Source organism: Globicephala melas, chromosome 1 (assembly GCF_963455315.2).
Source record: "Globicephala melas chromosome 1, mGloMel1.2, whole genome shotgun sequence".
NCBI classification, from domain to species: Eukaryota; Metazoa; Chordata; class Mammalia; order Artiodactyla; family Delphinidae; genus Globicephala; species Globicephala melas.
The window spans coordinates 143775255-143801519 of NC_083314.1; the positions used below are offsets into that span (position 1 = coordinate 143775255).

The 26265-nt window shown below is 37.0% G+C and overlaps 1 protein-coding gene across 2 annotated transcripts in view; it reads right to left on the reverse strand.

Moving 5' to 3' along the window:
- SCP2 (sterol carrier protein 2) overlaps positions 1–26265 on the reverse strand; it is a 164703-nt gene that overhangs the window by 48308 nt on the left and 90130 nt on the right. For both annotated transcript variants that reach the window (XM_030870167.2, XM_060305457.1), the window contains one exon: positions 7022–7175. In XM_030870167.2, the coding sequence (XP_030726027.1) occupies positions 7022–7175 (154 nt within the window). The remainder of the gene's footprint in view (positions 1–7021; positions 7176–26265) is intronic.

Genomic DNA, 26265 nt, shown 5'->3' on the forward strand with positions numbered 1-26265 from the left:
AGAAATACACAGCAGACGAAGGAGCAAGGTAAAAACCCGCCAGACCTAACAAATGAGGAGGAAATAGGCAGCCTACCTGAAAAAGAATTCAGAGTAATGATAGTAAAGATGATCCAAAATCTTGGAAATAGAATGGAGAAAATACAAGAAACCTTTTACAAGGACCTAGAAGAACTAAAGAGCAAACAAACAATGGTGAACAACATAATAAGTGAAATTAAAAATTCTCTAGAAGGAATCAATAGCAGAATAACTGAGGTAGAAGAACCGATAAGTGCCCTGGAAGATAAAAGAGTGGAAATAACTACCACAGAGTAGAATAAAGAAAAAAGAATGAAAAGAATCGAGGACAGTCTCAGAGACCTCTGGGACAACATTAAACGCACCAACATTCGAATTATAGGGGTCCCAGAAGAAGAAGAGAAAAAAAAGTACTGAAAAAATATTTAAAGAGATTACAGTTAAAAAATTCCATTATATGGGAAAGGAAATAGTCAATTAAGTGCTGGAAGCACAGAGTGTACCGTAAAGGATAAATCCAAGGAGAAACACGCCAAGACACATATTCATCATACTATCAAAAATTAAATACAAAGGAAAAATATTAAAAGCAGCAAGGGAAAAGCAACAAATAACATACAAGGGAATCCCCATAAGGTTAACAGCTGATCTTTCAGCAGAAACTCTGCAAGCCAGAAGGGAGTGGCAGGACATATATAAATAAGTGATGAAAGGGAAAAACCTACAACCAAGATTACTCTACCCAGCAAGGATCTCATTCAGATTTGCCGGAGAAATTAAAACATTTACAAACAAGGAAAAGCTAAGAGAATTCAGCACCACCAAACCAGCTTTACAACAAAAACTAAAGGAACTTCTCTAGGCAGGAAACACAAGAGAAGGAAAAGACCTACAATAACAAACCCAAAACAATTAAGAAAATGGTAACAGGAACATACATATCGATAATAACCTTGAATGTAAATGGATTAAAACCTCCAACCAAAAGACACAGACTGGCTGAATGGATACAAAAACAAGACCCATATATATGCTGTCTACAAGAGACCCACTTCAGACCTAGGGACACAAACAGACTGAAAATGAAGGGATGGAAAAAGATATTCCATGCAAATGAAATTCAGAAGAAAGCTGGTGTAGCAATTCTCATATCAGACAGAATAGACTTTAAAATAAGGACTATTACAAGAGACAAAGAAGGACACTACATAATGATCAAGAGATCAATACAAGAAGATATTAACAATTGTAAATATTTATGCACACAACATAGGAGCACCTCAATATATAAGGCAAATGCTAACAGCCATAAAAGGGGAAATCGACAGTAACACAATCATAGTAGGGGACTTTAACACCCCTCTTTCACCAATGGAGAGATCATCCAAAATGAAAATAAATAACGAAACACAAACTTTAAATGACACATTAAACAAGATGGACTTAATTGATATTTACAGGACATTCCATCCAAAAACAACAGAATACACTTGCTTCTCAAGTGCTCATGGAACATTCTCCAGGATAGGTCATATCCTGGGTCACAAATCAAGCCTAGGTAAACTTAAGAAAATTGAAATCCTATCAAGTATCTTTTCCGCCTACAACATTATGAGACTAGATATCAATTACACGAAAAAATCTGTAACAAATACAAACACATACAGGCTAAACAACAAACTACTAAATAACCAAGAGATCACTGAAGAAATCAAAGAGGAAATCAGAAAATACCTAGAAACAAATGACAACGAAAACACGATGACTCAAAACCTACGGGATGCAGCAAAAGCAGTTCTAAAAGGGAAGTTTATAGCAATACAATCCTACCTCAAGAAGCAAGAAACATTTCAAATAAACAACCTAAACTTACACCTAAAGTAATCAGAGATAAGAGGAACAAAAAACTGTCAAAGTTAGCAGAAGAAAAGAAATCATAAAGATCAGATCAGAAATAAATGAAAAAGCAATGAAGGAAACGATAGCAAAGATCAATAAAACTAAACACTGGTTCTTTGAGAAAATAAACCAAATTGATAAACCATTAGCCAGACTCATCAAGAAAAAAAGGGAGAAGACTCAAATCAATAAAATTAGAAATGAAGGAGGAGTAGCAACTGACACTGCAGAAATGCAAAGGATCATGAGAGATTACTACAAGCAACTATACGCCAAAAAAATGGACAACCTGAAAGAAACGGACAAATTCTTAGAAAACCACAACTTCCAAGACTGAACCAGGAAGAAACAGAAAATAAAAACAGACCAATCATGACCACTAAAACTGAAACTATGATTAAAAATCTTCCAATAAGGGCTTCCCTGGTGGCGCAGTGGTTGAGAGTCTGCCTAACGATGCAGGGGACACGGGTTCATGCCCCGGTCTGGGAAGATCCCACATGCCGCAGAGCGACTAGGCCCGTGAGCCATGGCTGCAGAGCCTGTGCGTCCAGAGCCTGTGCTCCGCAATGGGAGAGACCACAACAGTGAGAGGCCCGCGTATCATAAAAAAAAAAAAAATCTTCCAACACACAAAAGTCCAGGACCAGATGGCTTCACAGGCAAATTCTACCAAACATTTAGAGAAGAGCTAACACCTATCCTTCTCAAACTCTTCCAAAATATAGCAGAGGAAGGAACACTCCCAAACTCATTCTACGAGGCCACCATCAGTCTGATACCAAAACCAGACAAAGATGTCACACAAAAAGAAAACTACAGACCAATATCACTGATGAACATAGATGTAAAAATCCTGAACAACAACAACAAAATACTAGCAAACAGAATCCAAAAGCACATTAAAAGGATCATACACCATGATCAAGTGGGGTTTATCCCAGGAATGAAAGGATTCTTCACTATACACAAATCAATCAATGTGATACATCATATTAACAAACAGAAGGATAAAAACCATATGATCATCTCAATAGATGCAGAAAAAGCTTTTGACAAAATTCAACACCCATTTAAGATAAAAACCCTCCAGAAAGTAGGCATAGAGGGAATTTACCTCAACATAATAAAGGCCATATATAGCAAACCCATAGCCAGCATTGTTCCCAATGGTGAAAAACTGAAACCATTCCCTCTAAGATCAGGAACAAGACAAGGTTGCCCACTCTCACCACTATTATTCAACATAGTTTTGGAAGTTTTAGCCACAACAATCAGAGAAGAAAAAGAAATAAAAGGAATCCTAGTCAGTAAAGAAGAAGTAAAACTGTCACTGTTTGCAGATGACATGATACTATACATAGAGAATCCTAAACATGCTACCAGAAAACTACTAAAGCTAATCAATGAATTTGGTAGAGTAGCAGGATACAAAATTAAGGCACAGAAATCTCTTGCATCCCTATACACTAATGATGAAAAATCTGAAAGAGAAATTAAAGAAACACTCCCATTTACCATTGCAACAAAAAGAATAAAATACCTAGGAATAAACCTACCTGAGGAGACAAAAGACATGTATGGAGAAAATTATAAGACACTGATGAAAGAAATTAAAGAAATTAAAGATGATACAAAAAGATGGAGGAATATATCATGTTCTTGGATGGAAGAATCAACATTGTGAAAATGACTATACTACCCAAAGCAATCTACAGATTCAGTGCAACCTCTATCAAACTACCAATGGCATTTTTCACAGAACTAGAACAAAAAATTTCACAATTTGTATGGAGACACAAAAGACCCCGAATAGCCAAAGCAATCTTAAGGAAGAAAAATGGAGCTGGAGGAATCAGGCTCCCTGACTTCAGACTATATTACAAAGCTACTGTAATCAAGACAGTATGGTACTGGCACAAAAACAGAAATATAGATCAATGGAACAGGATAGAAAGCTCAGAGATCTACCGACGCATATATGATCACCTTACCTTTGATAAAGGAGGCAAGAATATACAATGGAGAAAAGACAGCCTCTTCAATAAGTGGTGCTGTGAAAACTGGACAGCTACATGTAAAAGACTGAAATTAGAACACTCCCTAACACCATACACAAAAATAAACTCAAAATGAATTAAAGACCTAAATGTAAGCCCAGACACCATCAAACTCTTAGAGGAAAACATAGGCAGAACACTCTGTGACATAAATCACAGCAAGATCCGTTTTGATCCACCTCCTAGAAAGAAAAACAAAAATAACAAATGGGACCTAATGAAAGTTAAAAGTTTTTGCACAGCAAAGGAAACTATAAACAGGACAAAAAGACAATCCTCAGAATGGGAGAAAATATTTGCAAATGAAGCAACTGACAAAGGATTAATCTCCAAAATATACAAGCAGTTCATGCTGCTCAATATCAGAAAAACAAATAACCCAATCCAAAAATGGGCAGAAGACCTAAATAGACATTTCTCCAAAGAAGATATACAGATTGCCAACAAACACATGAAAGGACGCTCAACATCACTAATCATTAGAGAAATGCAAATCAAAACTACAATTAGATATCACTTCATGCTGGTCAGAATGGCCATCATCAAAAAATCTACAAACAATAAATGCTGGAGAGGGTGTGGAGAAAAGGGAACCCTCTTGTACTGTTGGTGGGAGTGTAAATTGATACAGCCACTGTGGAGAACAGTATGGAGGTTCCTTTAAAAAACTAAAGATAGAACTACCATATGACCCAGCAATCCCACTACTGGGCACACACCCTGAGAAAACCATACTTCACAAAGAGTCATGCACCACAATGTTCACTGCAGCACTATTTACGATAGCCAGGACGTGGAAACAACCTAAGTGCCCATCGACAGATGAATGGATAAAGATATGGCACATATATACAATGGAATATTACTCAGCCATAAAAAGAAACAAAACTGAGTTATTTGCAGTGAGGTGGATGGACCTAGAGACTGTCATACAGAGTGAAGTGAGAAAGAGAAAAACAAATAACATATGCTAATACATGTATATGGAATCTAAAGAAAAAACAACAAAAATGGTTCTGAAGAACCTAGGGGCAGGACAGGAATAAAGATGGAGACGTAGAGAATGGACTTGAGGACACGGGGAGGGGAAGTATAAGGTGGGATGAAGTGAGAGAGTAGCACTGACATATATACACTACCAAATGTAAAACAGACAGCTAATGGGAAGCAGCTGCATAGCACAGGGAGATCAGCTCGGTGCTTTGTGTCCCCCCAGAGGGGTGGGATAGGGAGGGTGGGAGGGAGATGCAAGAGGGAGGAGACATGGGGATATATGTATACATAAAGCTGATTCACTTTGTTGTACAGCAGAAACTAACACACCATTGTAAAGCAATTATACTCCAATAAAGATATTAAAAAAATAACTATGAGAATTCCATGTTTAAAATAGAATTTATTGCCCTACATGCATAATCTTCTATTCTGAGCAAATTAGACAGCTATACTAATATTCTGACTCTGGTAGCTCTTTATAGTTTGGCTTTTACTGAGGGTTTTCAACTCCGAATATGAACTACATGGAATACCAGAGGACGATACAGAACCAATGAATCAGATTTAGGAGGAAACTTAAAATTCAACGTCTTAACATCTTTTTATTTGATGCAATTCAATAAACGTTTACTCACTTTGAGAGAGATCCTCAGAGGGGTTAGGAGAATCAAAGTCTTAGATCTCAAGGATTTCACATAACAAACAGGATACAAAACAAGGTAGATACTCTACAACTAAACAAAAATTGGATAGGGACCCAAAAGTTACAAAGTGCTGTGGATATTCAAAGGGAGATGGTACCTAAGATTGGCCTTAATTGGAAGTTAGAATTTTCACACAGAACTAATATTCCAGGCATGAAAGAAGAAAGGATAGAGAGAAGAGATTCAAGAGTTTACAAAACATGAGAATATAACGGACTCTGTAAAAAAGTGTTCACATATCCTTTGTGGAACCAAAAGTGTGAAAAAATGAATACATAATTACCAAGAACTTCAGGAGAGAAAAAGGAGCCAATTAGTGTTGAAAGCTACAGCAGGGTTAAGAGAATAAAGATAGAAATTATCAAGAATGTATCATAATCAGGTCATTGGTGGCCTTACCTGACCTCAGTGGTGAGATCAGAAACTAAAGACATTTCAGAGTAGAAAAACAAAAGTGGCTCAATATAAAAGGCTCATCATGAAAGAGAATAATTAAGGTAAGGACAAAAACAGAGTTTTAGAATATGGAAGACCTGAACATGTTTGATGACAGAGCGAAAGGAGTCAACAGAAAGGTAAAAATGGAAAGATTCAAACGAAAGAAGGTATACTTAATATTTGGAACAAAGTTACAGAAAGTGGTTGGAAACAAAAGCATGCAAAGAGGAAAGATGGGCCTTGGAAAGGAAAAGGGACTTTTTTCCTCTGGGAAAAAAGGATGAGCATTTCTCTGAGAAAAAAGGATGAGCATTTCTCTGAGAGAAGAGCAAGGAAGTTGAGGGATCCTGAAAAGGCTTGAAAAGAAAGTGCTTGGAAATCTTAGGAGCACAGGCATTTGACAAGGGCAGGAAGAAAATCAGCAGGAGACAAATAGAAAGGATTCTAGCAGCAGTGAGGGCTTAGCTGGATTCAGAAACAGAAATCTGCGGAGATACAATCAGCATATTTGATGACTTTCTCCCAATAACCTCAGAAGCCCGGGACGCTAGGGGGAGAAAGCAAATTGTGGGAAAGGAAACCAAAAAATGACTTGCCTGAAATAAAATTACTCAAGTTGGCAGGGCTGAGACAAGTGCCCAGCCAGCTCTGGCTTCTAGTTCAGCACTCTCCTTTGACTATGCTGCCTTCTTTTTAAACAAAACTTTCCTAAAGATGGTTAAGTTTAAAAGTTAATTGCCAGTTTTAAAGTTTTAAAACCATGCTATTAAAGCAAGGTAATGAAATAGTTGTTCTTTGAGCACTAACACAATAAAATTAGGACTTTTTTTTACTTGTATAACGTCATCAGTTGTGAAAAGTCAGAAGGGTTCATTGCCAGACAAAACCCAGAATGTCACTTACCTGGCAGCTTCAGGAAAACCCATCTTGTACAGCGTGACAACTACTGCTCCTCCGAGGCCTAAATTATGCTGCAGAGCAACCTTTGCACCAGGAACTTGCCTTTTTCCGGCTTCCCCTCTCAGCTGCCAGCAGAGTTCAGCGCACTGAGCCAGACCTAACAAATCGAACGCAGAACAGTCAGATTCCGTTGGTTTAGAAAGCTAAAGGCAGACAAGGGCTAACGTTTAATTGTGACTTTTAACTAAACCATTTTATTCAGCCAAGACGACGTTTGCCTAAGTAAGAACTTCTCTTAAAAGCCTGCAGGGTTTTTGCAGCTAGCTATTTTTTCTCCCTAAGTAATCTCTGTATTTAGACAATATTCAGGCTTCAGAAATTCCTTGTGCTCTTTAAATTTATCCAACCTGCCATTTTTTGGCAATGTTGAAAGAGAAAACACTGAATATACCGTTCTCTGGCTGACGCAAAACAGCATAAAATAATTTAATTTTACCATTTTTAATGTATCTAAAGAATATAATCTAGGACTTGGGAGTTGACTTTCCCTAAAATATTTAGCTGGTATGGGAAATTTTCCTATTATTCTCCTCAAAAAGTTCCTAGAAAGAATGTTTTCTAGACTAGCTATTCACAGCTATTCCAAAAATAACACTGGATTCACAAAAATAGCATTTTGTCCTCTGGATAATAAAATCAGAGATTTTTAGAGCTGGAGAGAACTAAATAATGTTGAAACCAAACCCCCCTAAAACTGAGTTCCCTTACCGAGTTTATGATTAATCTCTCTATCCAAAACTTTATTCCCTTACTTGTCTCCTCTGACCTCAATCCCTTTCTTGTCCCCTCAATTCTGTGCTAACTGAACACTAATTAATCAGAGTCAGTTGACTAAGATTGCTGTTGTTAATAACATCGTTACTGTATTCAAATTGCTGTTGTAGATACCATCATACAAACTCAAGTTGTTTTTCCAGGCAAGATGAGCTCACAACCCCCAGAGCCATGGACCACCTGGCCAGAGAATCATAAACCAGACACATTCTGACTCCCAAAACCATGATTAAGAAATGTCACACATATACACACTACTATATATAAAATAGATAACTAATAAGAACCTACTGTATAGCACAGGGAACTCTACTCAATACTCTGTAATGACCTATATGGGAAAAGAATCTAAAGGAGTGGATATATGTATAACTGATACACTTTGCTGTACAGCAGAAACTAATACAACATTGTAAATCAACTATACTCCAATAAAAATTAATTAATAAAAAAATACACGTGTTCAATAATGAAAGAGAAATGTCACAGAAATGTCTTGAGACGATGATTAATTAGTTTCCTTGTTCTTCCCCTTTAAAACATCCTTAACTCAAAGACCAAGATGGAGTGGATCTGAGACTTGTCTCCCACTCCCTTTCTTGGCGCCCTGCAAATAAACCCTTACTTTGCTGCAAACACCCACTATCAGAGTTTGCTTTCTGTGCCAAGCCATGGGCACAGGAGCCCTTGCTTAATTACAAAGGTAGCAATGAGAAACTGTAAAATTAAGTAATTTGTGAATGGTCACAAAGCAGGCTAATTTCAGAGTTGAGATTAGAAGCCAAGTCTCCTGATTTACATTTGTTTTTCTCCCACACCAGCTATTCAAGGATAGTTTAGTTAAGAATGTTGGATAGACTGGTTTCACCGTTCCAGAAGCAGAGCAAACTGGTCTACCTATAAAGTCTTTTCTTCCACCTACACCCCCAATCACAAGGTCTGATTCCCGAATACCTATGACAGTTTTCTGTATAACCCCAACCTTCTCAAGAAATTTAACTGCCATTTCTCCTTTCTAAGCAATGTCTACATATTTTTACAGAATATATATTTTAAATACTGTTTTAAAATAGGTAATTCTACATCTTGTAATGAATTTTTGAATTGTGAACATTTTGAATATTAAGGTCAAAGTGAATAATTCTACTAATATATCCAAACTTTGGGGCAATCAGTTTTACTTGAAATCTGCCATACAAAAAGCTTAAACATTTATGAATACATAAGACCAAAAAAAGTATTCAGACTGGTCTTATGTATCTGTGGGTGGGGAAATAGGGCTAGTTCTCTTCCCCAAAGAGTAAATATACATAGTTTATAAATATTTGAGAAAAATACTCAACTTTACCTTGATCAAATAGAAAGATACTGTTTTAACCAATCACATTGGTCAGGATGTTTAAAAATGGAGGTAATCAATGCTGGGGAGACTATGGCATGACAGCCACCTTCATACAGTAAGGGTAAAAGTTCAAACTGGTACAACCTTTTTGGAAAGCAATGTAAAAAATTATTAAGAGCGTTAAAAATGCCTTGAAAACCATTCTATGGAAATAATCAAGCATAGGAAAAGTCTTACACACAAAGCGATCTGTTTATCACTTTCTTAGAAGAGTGAAAAACTAGATAATCTACAAGTGAAATAACTGGCGAATGGCTATATGAATTATGACCTATATCCACATGACAAAGTACTATGCTCCTATTTAAAATGATGGATCCAAAAATTTTAATAGTTTAGGAAAATGTTTATGATATAATCTTAGTAAAAAAGGCAAGGAACCCTTTAGATATTCATCTACCCATCCATCCAACAAATATTTACTGAATGCCTAATATGTGCTGACACTGCTCAAGGCTCAGAAGATCTAATAAATAAGATAGGCATATAAAGGTACACAGCCTACTTAAGGAATAGAAAGTTAAGTGAATGAGGCTAGAGAGTGCTCAAGACAGCCAGTGAGAGTGAGAGAGAAGGGGGTGAAAAGGGAGAGAGGGAGTTGGGGGAGGGAGGCTGGCAGAAGGGGAGAGAGTGAGGGGGAGAGAAGGAGGGAGAGAGAGAACATGAATGTACTGGAAGCACCAGATTTTGCAATAATCTCAGTCACACCGTACGACTGATACTGTAGAAGATGTGGTATACTGTGTTAAATCTCTACTCATGATTTGCTAAACTCACTTGTGGCAAAAAAAGGAAGAAGGGAGGGAGGGCGGGAATAAAGATCCATGTTAACTTATTTATTCACTTTTAACAAAAGACGACAGTGAGAAAACATACTGATTATATGAGCTTTCTCGTTACCTGCTTTCAGAATAACCTGGCATTTCTTGCATTTCTAGAATCTAGATTTGTGAAGGGTGGAAGTCAAAAGTTGGCCTCAGAAATCTACTTGTCAAGAAGACGCAGAAGATAGTTATGAAAGCATAAACTATATGAGCAACACATTTTAAAATTTTTCCTTCCTTGGATAACTTCTGGCACTGAATTAAAAACCATATTTTTCCTCTCCTTGGGGAAAAAAAACTATCAAACATGAACACAATATATTTATAAATTGTGGAGGGAGATAGGAATGGGCATCCTGTCAAAGTAGTATATTCAAACAGTAACGTCCTTCTTAAAGTCTCTTACGAAGGGGAAAAAACGTTTTAACCTTGTTACTTCATTTTACTACCATCTTGCTGCAAAAATTTCCTAACAAGATGTTGGTCAATCTTTTAATACAAAAATAATTAGCCTAGGACTCAGCTACATAGTTATATAGTCTGGTTGCTACTGAAAATAAGCTATTCAAATATGTATCAGGCACTCCACTAAGTACTGAAGATACAAAGAATTCACAGTGTAATATGAAGTGCTAATAAAGATAAGTACTAAGTGCTATGGAAATCCACAGAATGGAAAAACTACAGGGAATAATATCTTGAGATATTACCCGAGGTCTTTTCTTCCTCCTGCTTCCTTGAACCCATAGCTCTTCCTATACCATTAAGACAGTCAAGTACAAAAGGTCATAATTTAGCTTTAGTTTCAAATTAGACATCTAAAGACCTTAGCATAAACAGCATAAAAAAGCATGTTTTTCTATTGTTGGAGGCTGGCTTTTTGAGAAAGCAAAGATTTTTGAGCTTTAAAGGGCAAAAAGCGTTAATGGACTCAGCATCCACTGAAAAATGCACAGTTATTAAGATCAGTTTTTCCCTCCAAAAGTTATAAAATTATCAACCTAGAATGCTATCAAAAGTACAATATATTTCAAGAACAAAAGTAACAAGGATATTTTCAGACAAAATAAGCTGAAAGAATTCATCACCATACTGTAACACCCACACTATAAATGTTAAAAGGAAATCCTTTAGGCAGTAAGAAAATGATAGCAGATGGAAATATGAATTTACACAAAGGAATGAAGTGGTAACTACATTAATCTTAAATAGATAAGGTTTCTTATTGTTTAATCTCTTTAGGAGATAACTGATTATTTAAAAATAATTTCTTGTGGGGTTTAAAACATATGTAAAAGAAAAATTTACAACTACAGTATTATAAGGCCTGGACAGGAAAAATGGAAGTATACTATTGTAAGGTTCTTTTACTATTAGTGAGCTCGTATAATAACACTTGAAGATAGGCTATGATAATAAAGGTAAAATGGAGAAATAAAAAATAATCCAAAAGTAGGATGATAAAAAGAGAGAAATGGGAATAAAGGACAGCTGGGACAAAGAGAACACAAATAGCCATACCAATAATCATATCAAATATAAATAGTCTAAACACCCCAATCAAAGACAGAGACTGTCAGTGTGGAGAAAAAAAACAAGACCCAACTAAATGCTGCCAATGCACTTTAAACATAAAATCACAAATAGGTTAAAACTAAAAAGATAGAAAAAGATATACCATGTTAGCACTAGTTAAAATCTGAAAGCTGGAGTGGCCATATTAAATCAGCCAAAGCAGATTTCAGAGCAAAGACTTGCCAGAGCAAAGAAGGCCATTTCATGAAGATAAAGGGGAAAAGATAAAACTGTCTTTATTCACAGATAATATGATTGTCTATATAGAAAACCTGATGCAGTTTTTAAACAACTACTAGGATTAATAAGTGAGTTTTAGCAAGGCTATAAGATAAATAAACAAAAATTGATTGTATTTCTACATACTAGTAATGAAAGCTTGAAACTGAAAAAATACCATTCACAATAGCATCAAAAATATGAAATACTTAGGGGTAAATCTGACAAATATTTACCCCTAAGTATTTACCCCATAATCTGACAAATATGTGCAAGACCTGTACAGTGAAAACTGTATTTCTGAAAAAAGTTAAAGACTTTTTAAAATAAATAAATGGAGACATATATTTTGTTTATGAGTCAGAAGATTCACTATTGTTTGAATCTCAATTCTCCCCCAGATAAATCTATACATTCAACATAATCCTAAAAAAAAATCCCAGGAAAATTTTTTGTAGAAATCAACAATCTTATTCTAAAATTTCTATAAAAACACAAAGGAGCTAGAATAGCCAAACAACTCTAAAAAAGAAGAATTAAGTTGGGGGGCTAAGGCTACCTAATATCAAGAACAATTACAAAGGTACAGTAATCAAAACGGTATGGTACTCATGTAAAGACAGACACATAGATTAACTGGACAGAAAAGACAGACCACAAATAATGCCCACATATTTATGAACAACTGATTTTTGACAAAGGCAATGCAGTGGACAAAGTATAGATAAATAAATGCCACTCCAACAACAGGAAATCCATATGTAAAAAATGGACTCAGATCCACACTTTGTGCCATACATAAAAATTAATTCAAAATGGGTCACAGATCTAAATGTAAGGCTTAAAGTATAAAACATCTAGGAGAAAACATAGGAAAAGATCTTTGTGACTCAGGGTTAGACAAAGATGTCTTAGACAGGACTTAACCATAATTAAAAACTTCTGCTCTTTAAAAGACACTAGCAAGAGAATGAAAAGGAAAGTCACAGACTGGGAGAAAATCTTTGCAAAGCATATATTTGGTAAAGAACTTGTATACAGGATACATAAAGAACTCTCAAAACTCATCGAAGAAGATATAAAGATGACAAATAAGCACATAAAAAACTGTTTAACATCATTAGCCAGTAGGAAAATGCAAATTAAAACCACAAGAAGATGCCACTACATACTGATTAGAATGGCTAAAATTTAAAAAGCTGACCATACCAAGTGCTGACGAGGATGTGGAAGAACTAGAACTCTCATACACGGCTGGTGGGAAGGCAAAATAGTATGACCACTTTGGAAATCAGTTTGACAGTTTCTTTTTTTGTTGTTTTTTTAAATTAATTTATTTATTTTGGCTGCGCCGGGTCTTAGTTGCAGCATGTGGGATCCTTTAGTTGCAGCATATGGACTTCTTAGTTGGGGCATGCATGCAGGATCTAGTTCTCTGACCAGGGATCGAACCTGGGCCCCCTGCATTGGTAGCGTGGAGTCTTACCCACTGGACCACCAGGGAAGTCCCCAGTTTGACAGTTTCTTAAAAGTTAAACCTACTTGGGCTTCCCTGGTGGCACAGTGGTTGAGAGTCTGCCTGCTGATGCAGGGGACATGGGTTCATGCCCTGGTCCGGGAAGATCCCACATGCCGCAGAGCGACCAGGCCCGTGAGCCATGGCCGCTGAACCTGCACGTCCACAGCCTGTGCTCCACAACGGGAGAGGCCACAACAGTGAGAGGCCCACATACTGCAAAAAAAAAAAAAAAAGTTAAGCCTACACCTGGCATATGATCCAGTCATTCCACTCCTAAGTATTTACACAAGAGAAAATATAATCCGTGTTTATACAAATATTTACCCATGAATGTTCACAGTAGCTTTATTTGCAATAGCCAAAAACTAGAAACAACCCAAATATCCATCAACAATAAACATGATATATCCATACAGTGGAATACTACTCAGCAATAAAAAGGAATGAACTATTGATACATGCAAATATATGGACAACTCTCAGGCAGACAAAAAGAAAGATAACATACTGTAGAATAACATTTATACAAAACTCTAGAAAATGCAAATTAATCTATAGTGACAGAAAACACTCCTTTGGGATGTGGGGTAGGAAATAGTGGGAAGGAGGGATTACAAAGACGTATATATGACAAAACTTTTGGGGTTGATGGACATGTTCACTATCTTGACTATGGTGATGGTTTAACAGGTGGATATATTATGTCAAACTTATTAAATTGTACATTTTAAATATGTGCAGTTGAAGATGGCAGTGTGGGAAGATGCGGAGTTAGTGTCTCCCCACGACTAGGGCAACTGCCGGCTGCTGGTGGGGGACTCTGACGCCCAAGGAGATGGGAGGAACCCCAAAGTGAACTGGTAGGATGTAGGGGGACTGAGTGGGGAGGAGAACTGGAGGCCAGACAGGATCAGTGCCCCTGAGGCTGGGAAGATCAGGAGAGGCAGGTGGGAGGAGCCATCCAGGAGAACGAGGAGAGGAGCGGAGGGTGATTGCCCCGCCCACTGGGGCCCAGGGAGCCTGTTGAGCTCCCAGGCTGGTCCCCTGCCCTCCAAAGCCCCCTCCAGGCCGTGTGGGCCCTTGGGAGCATAGGAAGGAGGCCAGGGAGATCAGGAGAGGCAGGCGGAAGGGGTCCTCCCAGACCCAAGGAGCAGGAGAGGAGAGGAGGGCGTTTGCCCCGCCCACTCGAACCCAGGAAGCCTGTTGGGCTCCCAGCTGAGGTACCCTGCCCTCTGAGACCAGGGGTGGGGGGCACGCCTGGACCCCTTCTGTTCCTTGAGCCTAAGCCCCACGCCCCACATTCCCCAGGGCCTTTCCAGGCCTGTGGGTCCTAAGCATAGGCCCTGCCCACTACCCAAACCTCACCCTTGCTTAGGCCCCGCCCTCCAGAACCAAAGCCTTTCCCCCCTTTTTATTCTTTTCTTTTCCCTCCTCCTCTTTTTTACTATTGTGGTACTGATATACCTTCCGGTTGTTGATTCATCTATATTTTTTATTTTTATATTCTTTCTAACATACCTGTTAGTTTCCTAATCTAATTTTACTTTTTACTTTGTTATTGTTCTTTTCTTTTTTGCCACCCCACATGGCTTGCGGGATCTTGGTTCATGAACCAGGGGTCGGACCGAAGCTCCTCCAGTGGGAGCTCTGAGTCCGAACCACTGGACTAACAGAGAACCTCAGACCCCAGGGAATATTCATCAGAGTGAGATCTCATGGAGTTCCTCATCTCAGTACCAAGACCCAGCTCTACTCAACAGCCTACAAACTCCAGTGTTGGACGCCTCAGGCAAAACAACCAGTAAGACAGGAACACAATCCCACTCATTTAAATAAATTTTAAAAATGAGACGGCAAAAAAATATGTCACAGATGATTGAGCAAGGTAAAAACCTACAAGACCAAATAAATGAGGAAACAGGCACCTACCTGAAAAAGAATTCAGAGTAATGATAGTAAAGATGATCCAGAATCTCAGAAACAGAATGGAGGCACAGATTGAGAAAATACAAGAGATGTTTAACAAAGATCTAGAAGAACTAAAGAACAAACAAACAGAGATGAACAACATAATAACTGAAATGAAAAATACACTAGAAGGAATCAATAACAGAATAACTGAGGCAGAAGAATGGGTAAGTGAGCTAGAAGACAAAATGGTGGAAGTAACTGCCGAGGAGCAGAATAAAGAGAAAAGATGAAAAGAATTGAGGACAGTCTCAGAGACCTCTGGGACAACATTAAATGCACCAACATTCGAATTATAGGGGTCCCAGAAGAAGAAGAGAATAAGAAAGGGTCTGAGAAAATATTTGAAGAGATTACAGTCGAAAACTTCCCTAACATGGGAGAGGAAACGGTCACCCAAGTCCAGGAAGCACAGAGAGTCCCATACAGGATAAACCCTAGGAAAAATACACCAAGACACCTATAAATCAAACTAACAAAAATTAAATTCAAAGGAAAAATATTAAAAGCAGCAAGGGAAAAACAAAAAAATAATATACAAAGGAATCCCCATAAGGTTATCAGCTGATTTTTCAGCGGAAACTCTACAGGCCAGAAGGGAGTGGCAGGATATACTTAAAGTGATGAAACAGAAAAACCTACAACCAAGATTACTCTACCCAGCAAGGATCTCTTTCAGATTTGATGGAGAAGTCAAAAGCTTTTCAGACAAGCAAAAGCTAAGAGAATTCAGCACCACCAAACCAGCTTTACAACAAATGCTAAAGAAACTTCTCTAGGTGGGAAATACAAGAGAAGAAAAAGACCCACAAAAACAAACCCAAAACAATTAAGAAAATGGTAATAGGAACATACATATCGATAATAACCTTGAATGTAAATGGATTAAATGCCCCAACCAAAAGACACAGACTGGCTGAATGCATACAAAAACAAGGCCCATATATATGCTGTCTACAAGAGACCCACTTCAGACCTAGGAACACATACAGACTGAAAGTGAAGGGATGGAAAAAGATATTCTATGCAAATGGAAATCAAAAGAAAGCGGGAGTAGCAATACTCATATCAGATAAAATAGACTTTAAAATAAAGAATGTTACAAGAGATAAGAAGGGACACCACATAATGATCAAAGGATCAATCCAAGAAGATATAACCATTATAAATGTTTATGCACCCAAGATAGGAGTGCCTCAATACATAAGGCAAATGCTAACAGTCATAAAAGGGGAAATCGACAGTAACACAACCATAGTAGGGGACTTTAACACCCCACTTGCACCAATGGACAGATCATCCAAACAGAAAATAAATAAGGAAACACAAGCTTTAAATGACACAATAGACCAGACAGATTTAATTGATATTTATAGAACATTCCACCCAAAAGTGGCAGAATACACTTTCTTTTAAAGTGCACCTGGAACATTCTCCAGGATAAATCACATCTTGGGTCACAAATCAATCCTCAGGAAATTTAAGAAAACTGAAATTGTATCAAGCAACTTTTCTGACCACAACACTATGAAATTGTAAATCAATTACAGGAAAAAAAACTGTAAAAAACACAAATACATGGAGGCTAAACAGTGCACTACTAAATAACCAAGAGATCACCGAAGAAATCAAAGAAGAAATAAAAAATACATAGAAACAAATGAACACAAAAACAGAACGACCCAAAACCTATGGGATGCAGCAAAAGCAGTTCTAAGAGGGAAGTTTATAGCAATTCAATCTCACCTCAGGAAACAAGAAAAATCTCAAATAAACAATCTAACCCTACACTTAAAACAACTAGAGAAAGAAGAACAAAGAAAACCCAAAGTCAAGAGAAGGAAAGAAATCATAAAGATCAGAGCAGAAATAAATGAAATAGAAACAAAGAAAGCATTAGCAAAGATCAATAAAACTAAAAGCTGGTGCTTTTTTTGTTTATCTTTGAGAAGATAAACAAAATTGATAAACCTTAGCCAGACTCATCAAGAAAAAAAAGGAGGGGACGCAAATCAATAAAATTAGAAATGAAGAAGGAGAAATCACAACTGACACCGCAGAAATACAAGGGATTATAAGAGACTACTACAAACAACTATATGCCAATAAAATGGACAACTATGAAGAAATGGACAAATTCTTGGAAAGCTACAATTTTCTAAGACTGAACCAGGAAGAATTAGAAAATATAAACAGACCAATCACAAGTAATGAAATTGAAACCATAATTAAAAATCTTCCAACAGGGCTTCCCTGGTGGCGCAGTGGTTGAGAGTCTGCCTGCCGATGCAGGGGACACGGGTTAGTGCCCCGGTTCGGGAGGATCCCACATGCCGCAGAGCAGCTGGGCCCGTGAGCCATGGCCGCTGACCTGCGCGTCTGGAGCCGGTGCTCCGCAACAGGAGAGGCCACAGTGGTGAGAGGCCCGCACACCACACACAAAAAAAAATCTTCCAACAAACAAAAGTCCAGGGCCAGATGGCTTCACAGGTGAATTCTATCAAACATTTAGAGAAGAGCTAACACCGATCCTTCTCAAACTCTTCCAAAAAATTGCAGAGGGAGAAACACTCCCAAATTCGTTCTACGAAGCCACCATCACCCTGATACCAAAATCAGACAAAGATGTCACAAAGAAACAAAACTACAGGCCAATATCACTGATGAACATAGATGCAAAAATCCTGAACAAAATACTAGCAAACAGAATCCAACAGCATTCCAAAGGATCATACATCATGATCAAGTGGGATTTATTCCAGGGATGCAAGAATTCTTCAATATACACAAATCAATCAATGTGATACACCACATTAACAAATTGAAGAATAAAAACCATATGCTCATCTAAATAGATGAAGAAAAAGCTTTTGAAAAAATTCAACACCCATTTATGATAAAAACTCTCTAGAAACTGGGCATAGAGGGAAACTACCTCAACATAATAAAGGTCATATATGACAAACCCACAGCAAGCATCATACTCAATAGTGAAAAACTGAGATCTTTTCCACTAAGATCAGGAATAAGACAAGGATGTCCACTCTTGCCACTCTTGTTCAACATAGTTTTGGAAATCCTAGCCACAGCAATCAGAGAAGAAAAAGAAATAAAAGGAATACAAATTGGAAAAGAAGAAGTAAAATTGTCACTGTCTGCTGATGACATGATACTATATATACATAGAGAATCCTAAAGATGCCACCAGAAAACTACTAGAGGTAATCAATGAATTTGGTAAGGTTGCAGGATACAAAATTAATGCACAGAAATCTCTGGCATTCCTATACACCAACAATGAAAAATCAGAAAGAGAAATTAAGGAAATCCTCCCATTTACCATTACAGCAAAAAGAATAAAATACCTAGGAATAAACCTGCCTAAGGAGGTGAAAGACTTGTACTCAGAAAGCTATAAAACACTGATGAAAGAAATCAAAGATGACATAAACAGATGAAGAAATATACCATGCTCTTGGATTAGAAGAATGAATATCGTGAAAATCACTATACTTACCTAAAGCAATCTACAGATTCAATGCAATCCCTATCAAACTACCAATGGCATTCTTCACAGAATTAGATCAAAAAATGTTACAATTCGTATGGAGACACAAAAGACCCCGAAGAGCTAAAGCAATCTTGAGAAAGAAAAACGGAGTTGGAGGAATCAGGCTCCCTGACTTCAAACTATACCAAAAGCTACAGTAATCAAGACAGTATGGTACTAGCACAAAAACAGAAATACAGATCAATGGTACAGGATGGAATGCCCAGAGATACACCCACGCACATATGGGCACCTAATTTACGACAAAGGAGGCAAGTACATACAATAGAGAAAAGACAGCCTCTTCGATAAGTGATGCTGGGCAAACTGGACAGCTACATGTAAAAGAATGAAATTAGAACACTACCTAACACCATACACAAAAAACTCAAAATGGATTAAAGACTTAAATGTAACACCGGACACTATAAAACTCTTAGAGGAAAACATAGAAAAAACACTCTTTGACATAAACCACAGCAAGATCTTTTTTGACCCACCTCCTAGAGTACAGGAAATAAAAACAAAAATAAAAAAATGGGACTTAATTAAACTTAAAAGCTTTTGCACAGCAAAGGAAACTATAAACAAGACAAAAAGACAACCCTCGGAATGGGAGAAAATATTTGCAAATGAAGCAACTGACAAAGGATTAATCTCCAAAATATATGAACAGCTCATGCAGCTCAATATCAAAAAAACAAATATCCAGTTAAAAAGTGGGCAGAAGACCTAAATAGACATTTCACCAAGGAAGACATACAGATGGCCAAGAGGCACATGAAAAGATGCTTAGCATCACTAATTATTAGAGAAATGTAAATCAAAACTACAATGAGGTATCACCTCATGCTGGTCAGAATGGCCATTATCAAAAAATCTAGAAATAATAAATGCTGGAAAGGGTGTGGTGAAAAGGGAACCCTCTTGCACTGTTGGTGGGAATGTAAATTGATACAACCACTATGGAAAACAGTATGAAGGTTCCTTAAAAAACTAAAAATAGAACTACCATATGACCCAGCAATCCCACTACTGGGCATATACCCTGAGAAAACCACAATTCTAAAAGAGACATGTACCACAATGTTCACTGCAGCACTATTTACAATAGCCAGGACATGGAACCAGCCTAAATGTCCAGCGACAGATGAATGGATAAAGATATGGCACATCTATACAATGGAATGTTACTCAGTCATAAAAAGAAATGAAATTGAGTTATTTGCAGTGAGGTGGATGGACCTAGAATCTGTCATACAGAGTGAAGTTAAGTCAGAAAGAGATAAACGAATACCAAATGCTAACGCATATATATATGTAATCTAAAAAAAAAAAAATGGTACTGATGAATGTAGTTACAGGGCAGGAATAAAGAGGTAGACATAGTGAATGGACTTGAGGACTTGGGGTGGGAGGGGGAAGCTGGGGCAAAGTGAGAGTAGCATGGACATATATACACTACCGAATGTAAAATAGATAGCTGGTGGGAAGCAGCACATAGTACAGGGAGATCGGCTCGGTGCTTTGCGATGACCTAGAGGGGTGGGATAGGGAGGATGGGAGGGAGGTTCAAGAGGAAGGGGACATGGGGACATGCGTATGCATATGGCTGATTCGCTTTGTTGTGCAGCAGAAACTGACACAGTATTATTAAGCAATTGTACTCCAATAAAGATCTATTAAAAAGATAATAAATAAATATGTGCAGCTGATTATATGTTGATTTTACCCCAAAAGAGCTGTTAAAATAAGAAAATAAAATATGGGATATATAGGCACGATATTCCTTCTCTGTCTTTCTTTTTCTTGTCAGGAGCAATAAAAGCCAGGGCCTGCTCCTAGCTATCTCTACCTGGCAATAGGTATCAAAAGTAAACATTCTCTCTCAGGCTCCATTTCTCCTGGCACTGAAGAGTGTTCATTAGAGTCTAATGATAAAACTTACCTCCCCTCACAACACAGTGATAAATGTGCAAAATTCTGGGCAACGGGAATGAGGACAGGTCAGTGACCTCTAGGATATGATGAGAGATGAATTTTGGTAAAATGCTATTTAGGCTTTACTGAATTACTGACTTTTTAGAGTCAGTATTGGATTTAGGTTTTGTCAGTCATCATCCTAGAATGTACTTCTTTTAGTGACCCCGTATAGAGTACAAGAAGAGCCAGGCCATGGTTTGAGTATGTTAGGTCAGCTGGCTAAAATTCCATTTACTCTCATTTCATTTTCACCCAACTCCTTAAAACCCAAGTTTATAATACCTTTAAAGGTACTGACGCATGTTAAAAAAAAAAACAAAAAAGGCACACAATAGAATAATATACGTACCATTAAAAATATTAAGAACTATGTGAACTCAGGAGGAGACATAATTCCATCCCTTTGGGATATTAGAGCATCTTAGAATTAGGAAGGATCTAAGAGTGTGTCAAATCTAAGACCCTAACAGATGGGCAATTCCCCTTACAACATTCCCATCAAGTTGTTAACTTGTATTTCTCATGCACAGCCTCTGTGACAGGCAATATATGCTCTCAGGAGGCAATCTATTCCATTTTTGAAATGCCATGTTAAAAAGTTCTTTCCTGAACAAATATTGCACAATTCTATTTATGTGAGGTACTTAGAGTAGGCAAAATCATGTAGACAATTGGTAGGATGGTGGTTGCCAGGGGTGAGGGGAGAAGAGAATGGGAAGTTATTGTTTAATGGATACAGAGCTTCGGTTTTGCAACCTGAAAAGAGTTCTATGGATGGATGGTGGTTACAGTGACACAGCAAGGTAGATGTACTTAATACCACTGACCTGTACACTTAAAATGGTTAAGATGGTAAATTTTATGTTATGTGCATTTTACCACAATTAACAAAGTTTCTTTCCTGCCACAGCCAAAATCTACCTTCCCATGAATTCTTCCCAATGATCCTAAGTCTTCTCACACTAAACAAGTTTATCCCCTCTGCCCCATATCACCCTTCAGATATTAAAGGAGAAATAATTTATTCAACCCTCTTTAGATGTGCAACGTCTTGTATTGGGCACTGTTCAGGGTACAGAGACAAATGAAATATGGATCCTGTCCTCACAGCTCTTAGTCAAACAGAGGAGATTTTTTAAAAGGACATAAATAATTATAATATGCACTACACGCATAAATGTCAAAAGAGAAGTACTGAGAAAGTATAGCAAGAGTTCAGAAAAGGGAAAGATTAATTTATGGAAAGGATCAAGAAATCAGGAAAAGCTTCATAAGATAGATAACACTTGAGATCGACCTTGAAGATGGGCATTTCCACTGAGGAAAAGGGCACTGAAGTAGCGTGTAGTGGTTAAGAGCCTGGACCCTAAAAATACACTGCCTGGGTTTGAATCCTAGTTTTTCTACGTTCTACCTTGGTGACTTTGGGCAAGTTACTCTGTGCCTCTACACTCCTCTTTTATAAAATATAAAAAAATAGATGTGAGAATTAAATGCATTTGTACATGAAGAATACTTAGAAGAATGCCTAGAAATTAGCACTGTATACGTGTATTGACTGTTGCTATTATTGAGAAAACAGCAAAGCCAGAGTTTGTAGAGGTGAGAAGGAATTAAACACATCTGAAAAAAGCAAACAGTCCAGTTTAGTTTAAATATGCTTCCTCTTTCTACATCTCCTCCCCCAAAACCCAACTAGATATAAGTGCTAGCATAGAATCTGACATGTGGTGGGTATTTAGTAAATCATCACCCCCCCCATTCTCCTTTCCCTTTTTCCTTTCTTCATAGTTCTGGTTTGTGCTTTGCCTAAGGCACCTATATTCTGCCTTGGATTCTAATCATTTGTGTTACATTATCTGCCTCTTGTATGCTTCCTTAGGGCAGTGGTTACCTTGTGTACTCTAGCCCTAGTTCCTAAACCTGATTGGGCATGAAAAGCTCTTGGGGGAACTTTATAAACACATAAGCTGTTTGGATCAACCAGGCTTAGGAACCAGAATTTCTAATGGTAGGGCAGGAATACATATTTTTTAAAGCCACAGGGGATTCTGAATCAGTCCATCAGTAGACACCATATTTGAATACCAGTTACCTACAGCACCTAATGATAATGTAGACATACAATAAGAATTTATTGAACTTTCACAGACTGAAAAATGGAAGATCAGGACAGAAAACGAGGTTGAAGCCTCACTGGAAAGGCACTAAATGCCAGGCTGAATTGATATAAAAGACCAAACTAAATAACCAACTTTCAGCTTCAAAGCAACAATCCCTTATTAAGAGTTTTATCTCAAAAGCACTTTCATGCCCTTTCAGTAGACCCCAGACACTAATATGCATTTTCATAAATCAGAGATGGCTAAAAATGAGCTAAAGTCAAATTTTACTTATTCATTTTAAACAAACATTCAATGTGTTGAACAATATATGTGAAAGAATTTTAAAAACTGGAATAAAATATGATACTATTATTTGGACACTAATTTGCTTTTTGTCGTATGACAATTGCAAAGTAAACCAAAAAAAAAAAAAAAAACCCTAAGGTTTATTGTGATTTTTCTAATTGGAAAATCCAAAAGGAATTCATGTTTTTAAACTGACAATGAACAAAAGACCATTCAATTCAAATGCATAAACCTCTTTCTCTTCTATTATAAGTACCATTATGGAAGTTAGAAGCTTTTTTTAACCCGGACCGTAACAAGCTAAAATCAGAAACCAGTATTATGGAAAGTTAATTTTAAAGCTAATTCTCCAATGCTGAGTTCCCAGCAAAGTAGCAATATCATACAATTAAAAGAATACCATTGGTAGAAGAGAACCTTAAACCTTCCCCACCCCACCTTAACATGTTTTGGAAACACTTACTTGACTTGTTTTCTGATTTTCTCAGAATCCTATTGCAGTTTGTTATCCAAGTAACTAGGGCAAAAATATTTAAACAACTCTGAGCTGTCATTCTGATATATTTTCTAGGAGTCTGAATTCTTTCTTGGGCTCCAGCTAATGGCCACGTGTCAGATTTACTTGAAATATATCCAAATCCTCAGAGTGTAGCAAGTAAACATTTACTCTTCAGTAATTCCTCATTTTATGCAGACTACCAATAAAGTCATCAAGATTTATAAATTTTCCTCCCAAAATGCTATACCACCATTAAACACTATCCCTCAAAGACTGATAAGAGGAAAATGTTACCAACAGTGTAGACTCAAATATTGAAAAGAGTTTTCAAAGAATACTGCAGAAGGTACGAGTCTCTCTTTGAAGTATTTAAAAATTGGGCAAATTCTACCTTCCTGGGTGTTTTAGGTTAGTTTTTTTAGTGCCCATGGGAAAGAACTGGATGACCTATCAAGATTGGCAAAATTGTCTACATTTGATTTTTAAAAATCCAACGTTGACAAGGTTGTAGGAAAAAACACTCTCATACGCTGTTGCTGGGAATGTGCATTGGTATAATCTTTTTGAAGAAAATGGGGCAATATCCATCCATTTTAAAATACGTACTATCCTTTGACATAGGAAGTCCACTGTTTGGAATTTATCCTATGGGTATACTTGAAAAAGTATGCAAAGACACAAGATGGTTAGTGCAACATTGTTTGTAATAACAAACTTGACATAACCTATATGTCTATCCATAAGTGAATCACTAGGTAAACTTCTTGTAATCAGAATACTATGCAGGCATTAAAAAGAATAAAGACTAGCTATAAGTGATAATACAGAAAAAATTTTAAGATGTAAGCAAAAAAGCAGTCTACAATATGATAAATATACACATATACAAACATACATTCAGAAAGACTATAAATACATATATACATATGTATTTGTATAAGCATAACAATTTTTGGAAAAATACAAAAGAAATTTTAAAAGGGGTTGACTCTGAGGAATAGAACTAAACCTAAGGAGAAAGAGAAATACTTGTTAGATGTTAAAATTTGTCCAGCACAGGGAACTCTACTCAATTCCCTGTGATGACCTATGTGGGAAAAGAATCTAAAATTGAGTGGATATATGTGTATGTATAACTGATTCACTTTGCTGTACAGCAGAAACTAACACAACACTGTAAATCAACTAGACTCCATTAAAAACTAATTTAAAAAATGTTAAAATTTGTCATCCAGCTATAATATTAAAAAGCATATGACAACCCTTTGGAGCACTATCTGGCAGTTTCTTATAAAGGTAAACATATGCTGCCCTATGACTCAGCAACTTCACTCTGAGTTACTAAGCCAAGAAAAACACAAAAAGTATGTCCACAAATAGTCTTGTACAAAAATATTTATAGCATCCTTATTCATAATACCCCTAAACAGAAAAGAACCCAAATGTCCATCAACAGAAAGATGGGTAAACAAACTGATATATTTTAACAATAGAATACTATTTAGCAATAAAAAAGAATGAACTCCTGATACAAGAAAATTTTTGATAAATCTTACATTCTACTGAGTTAAAGAATCCAGACACAAAAGAGCACATATACACACTATACTGTGCCATTTATATGAAGTTCAAAGATCAGCAAAACTAATCTACCATGATAGAAGTCAATAAGTCTTAGCTTGGTTGGGGGGCAGGGTTGGAGAGTTAGAGTGGGGTGATTGAGGGAAGTTGGAGATTTACTGGAAATAGATACAATGGAACTTTCTGGGGTGATGGAAATGTTCTAATGTCTTGTTTCGGCTGGTAGTTACATGGATGTACCCAATTGTCTAAACCAATCATCCATTTAAAGATTACAATTCAATGGTTTTTAGTATATTCAGAGATATGTACAACCATCACCACAATCAATTTCAGAGCATATTCATTACCTCAAAAAGAAATTCCATACTCTTTAGCTCTCTCTCCCAATCCTAGGCCACTACTAATCTGCTTTCTGTTTCTACAGATTTGCCTATTTTGGACATTTCATATAAATGAATCGTGTAATATGAGGTCTTTTGTGACTGCCTTCTTTCACATAGCAAAATGTTTTCAAGGTCCATCTATGTTGTAGCATGTATCATTACTTCATTTCTTTTATGGCCAAAGAATATACCATTGTATGAATATACCACATATTGTTTATCCATTCATCAGTTGATGACAGACATCTGGGTTGTTTCCACCTTTTGGCTACTATGAATAATGCTGCTATAAACAACTGTGTTTTTGCTAGAACTGTGCATTTTATTTTATGAAAATTATACCTCAATTTTTAGAAAGAATATGGATATGAAAAATCATATCGTTACAACAAATCGTTATTTCTGAGTGTTTTCGTGGATGACAGAATAAAAATATCTCGGAATGGCCAACAAGTCAATTATAATAAAAACATGTTCTTTCAGGGGAGAAAAAAGT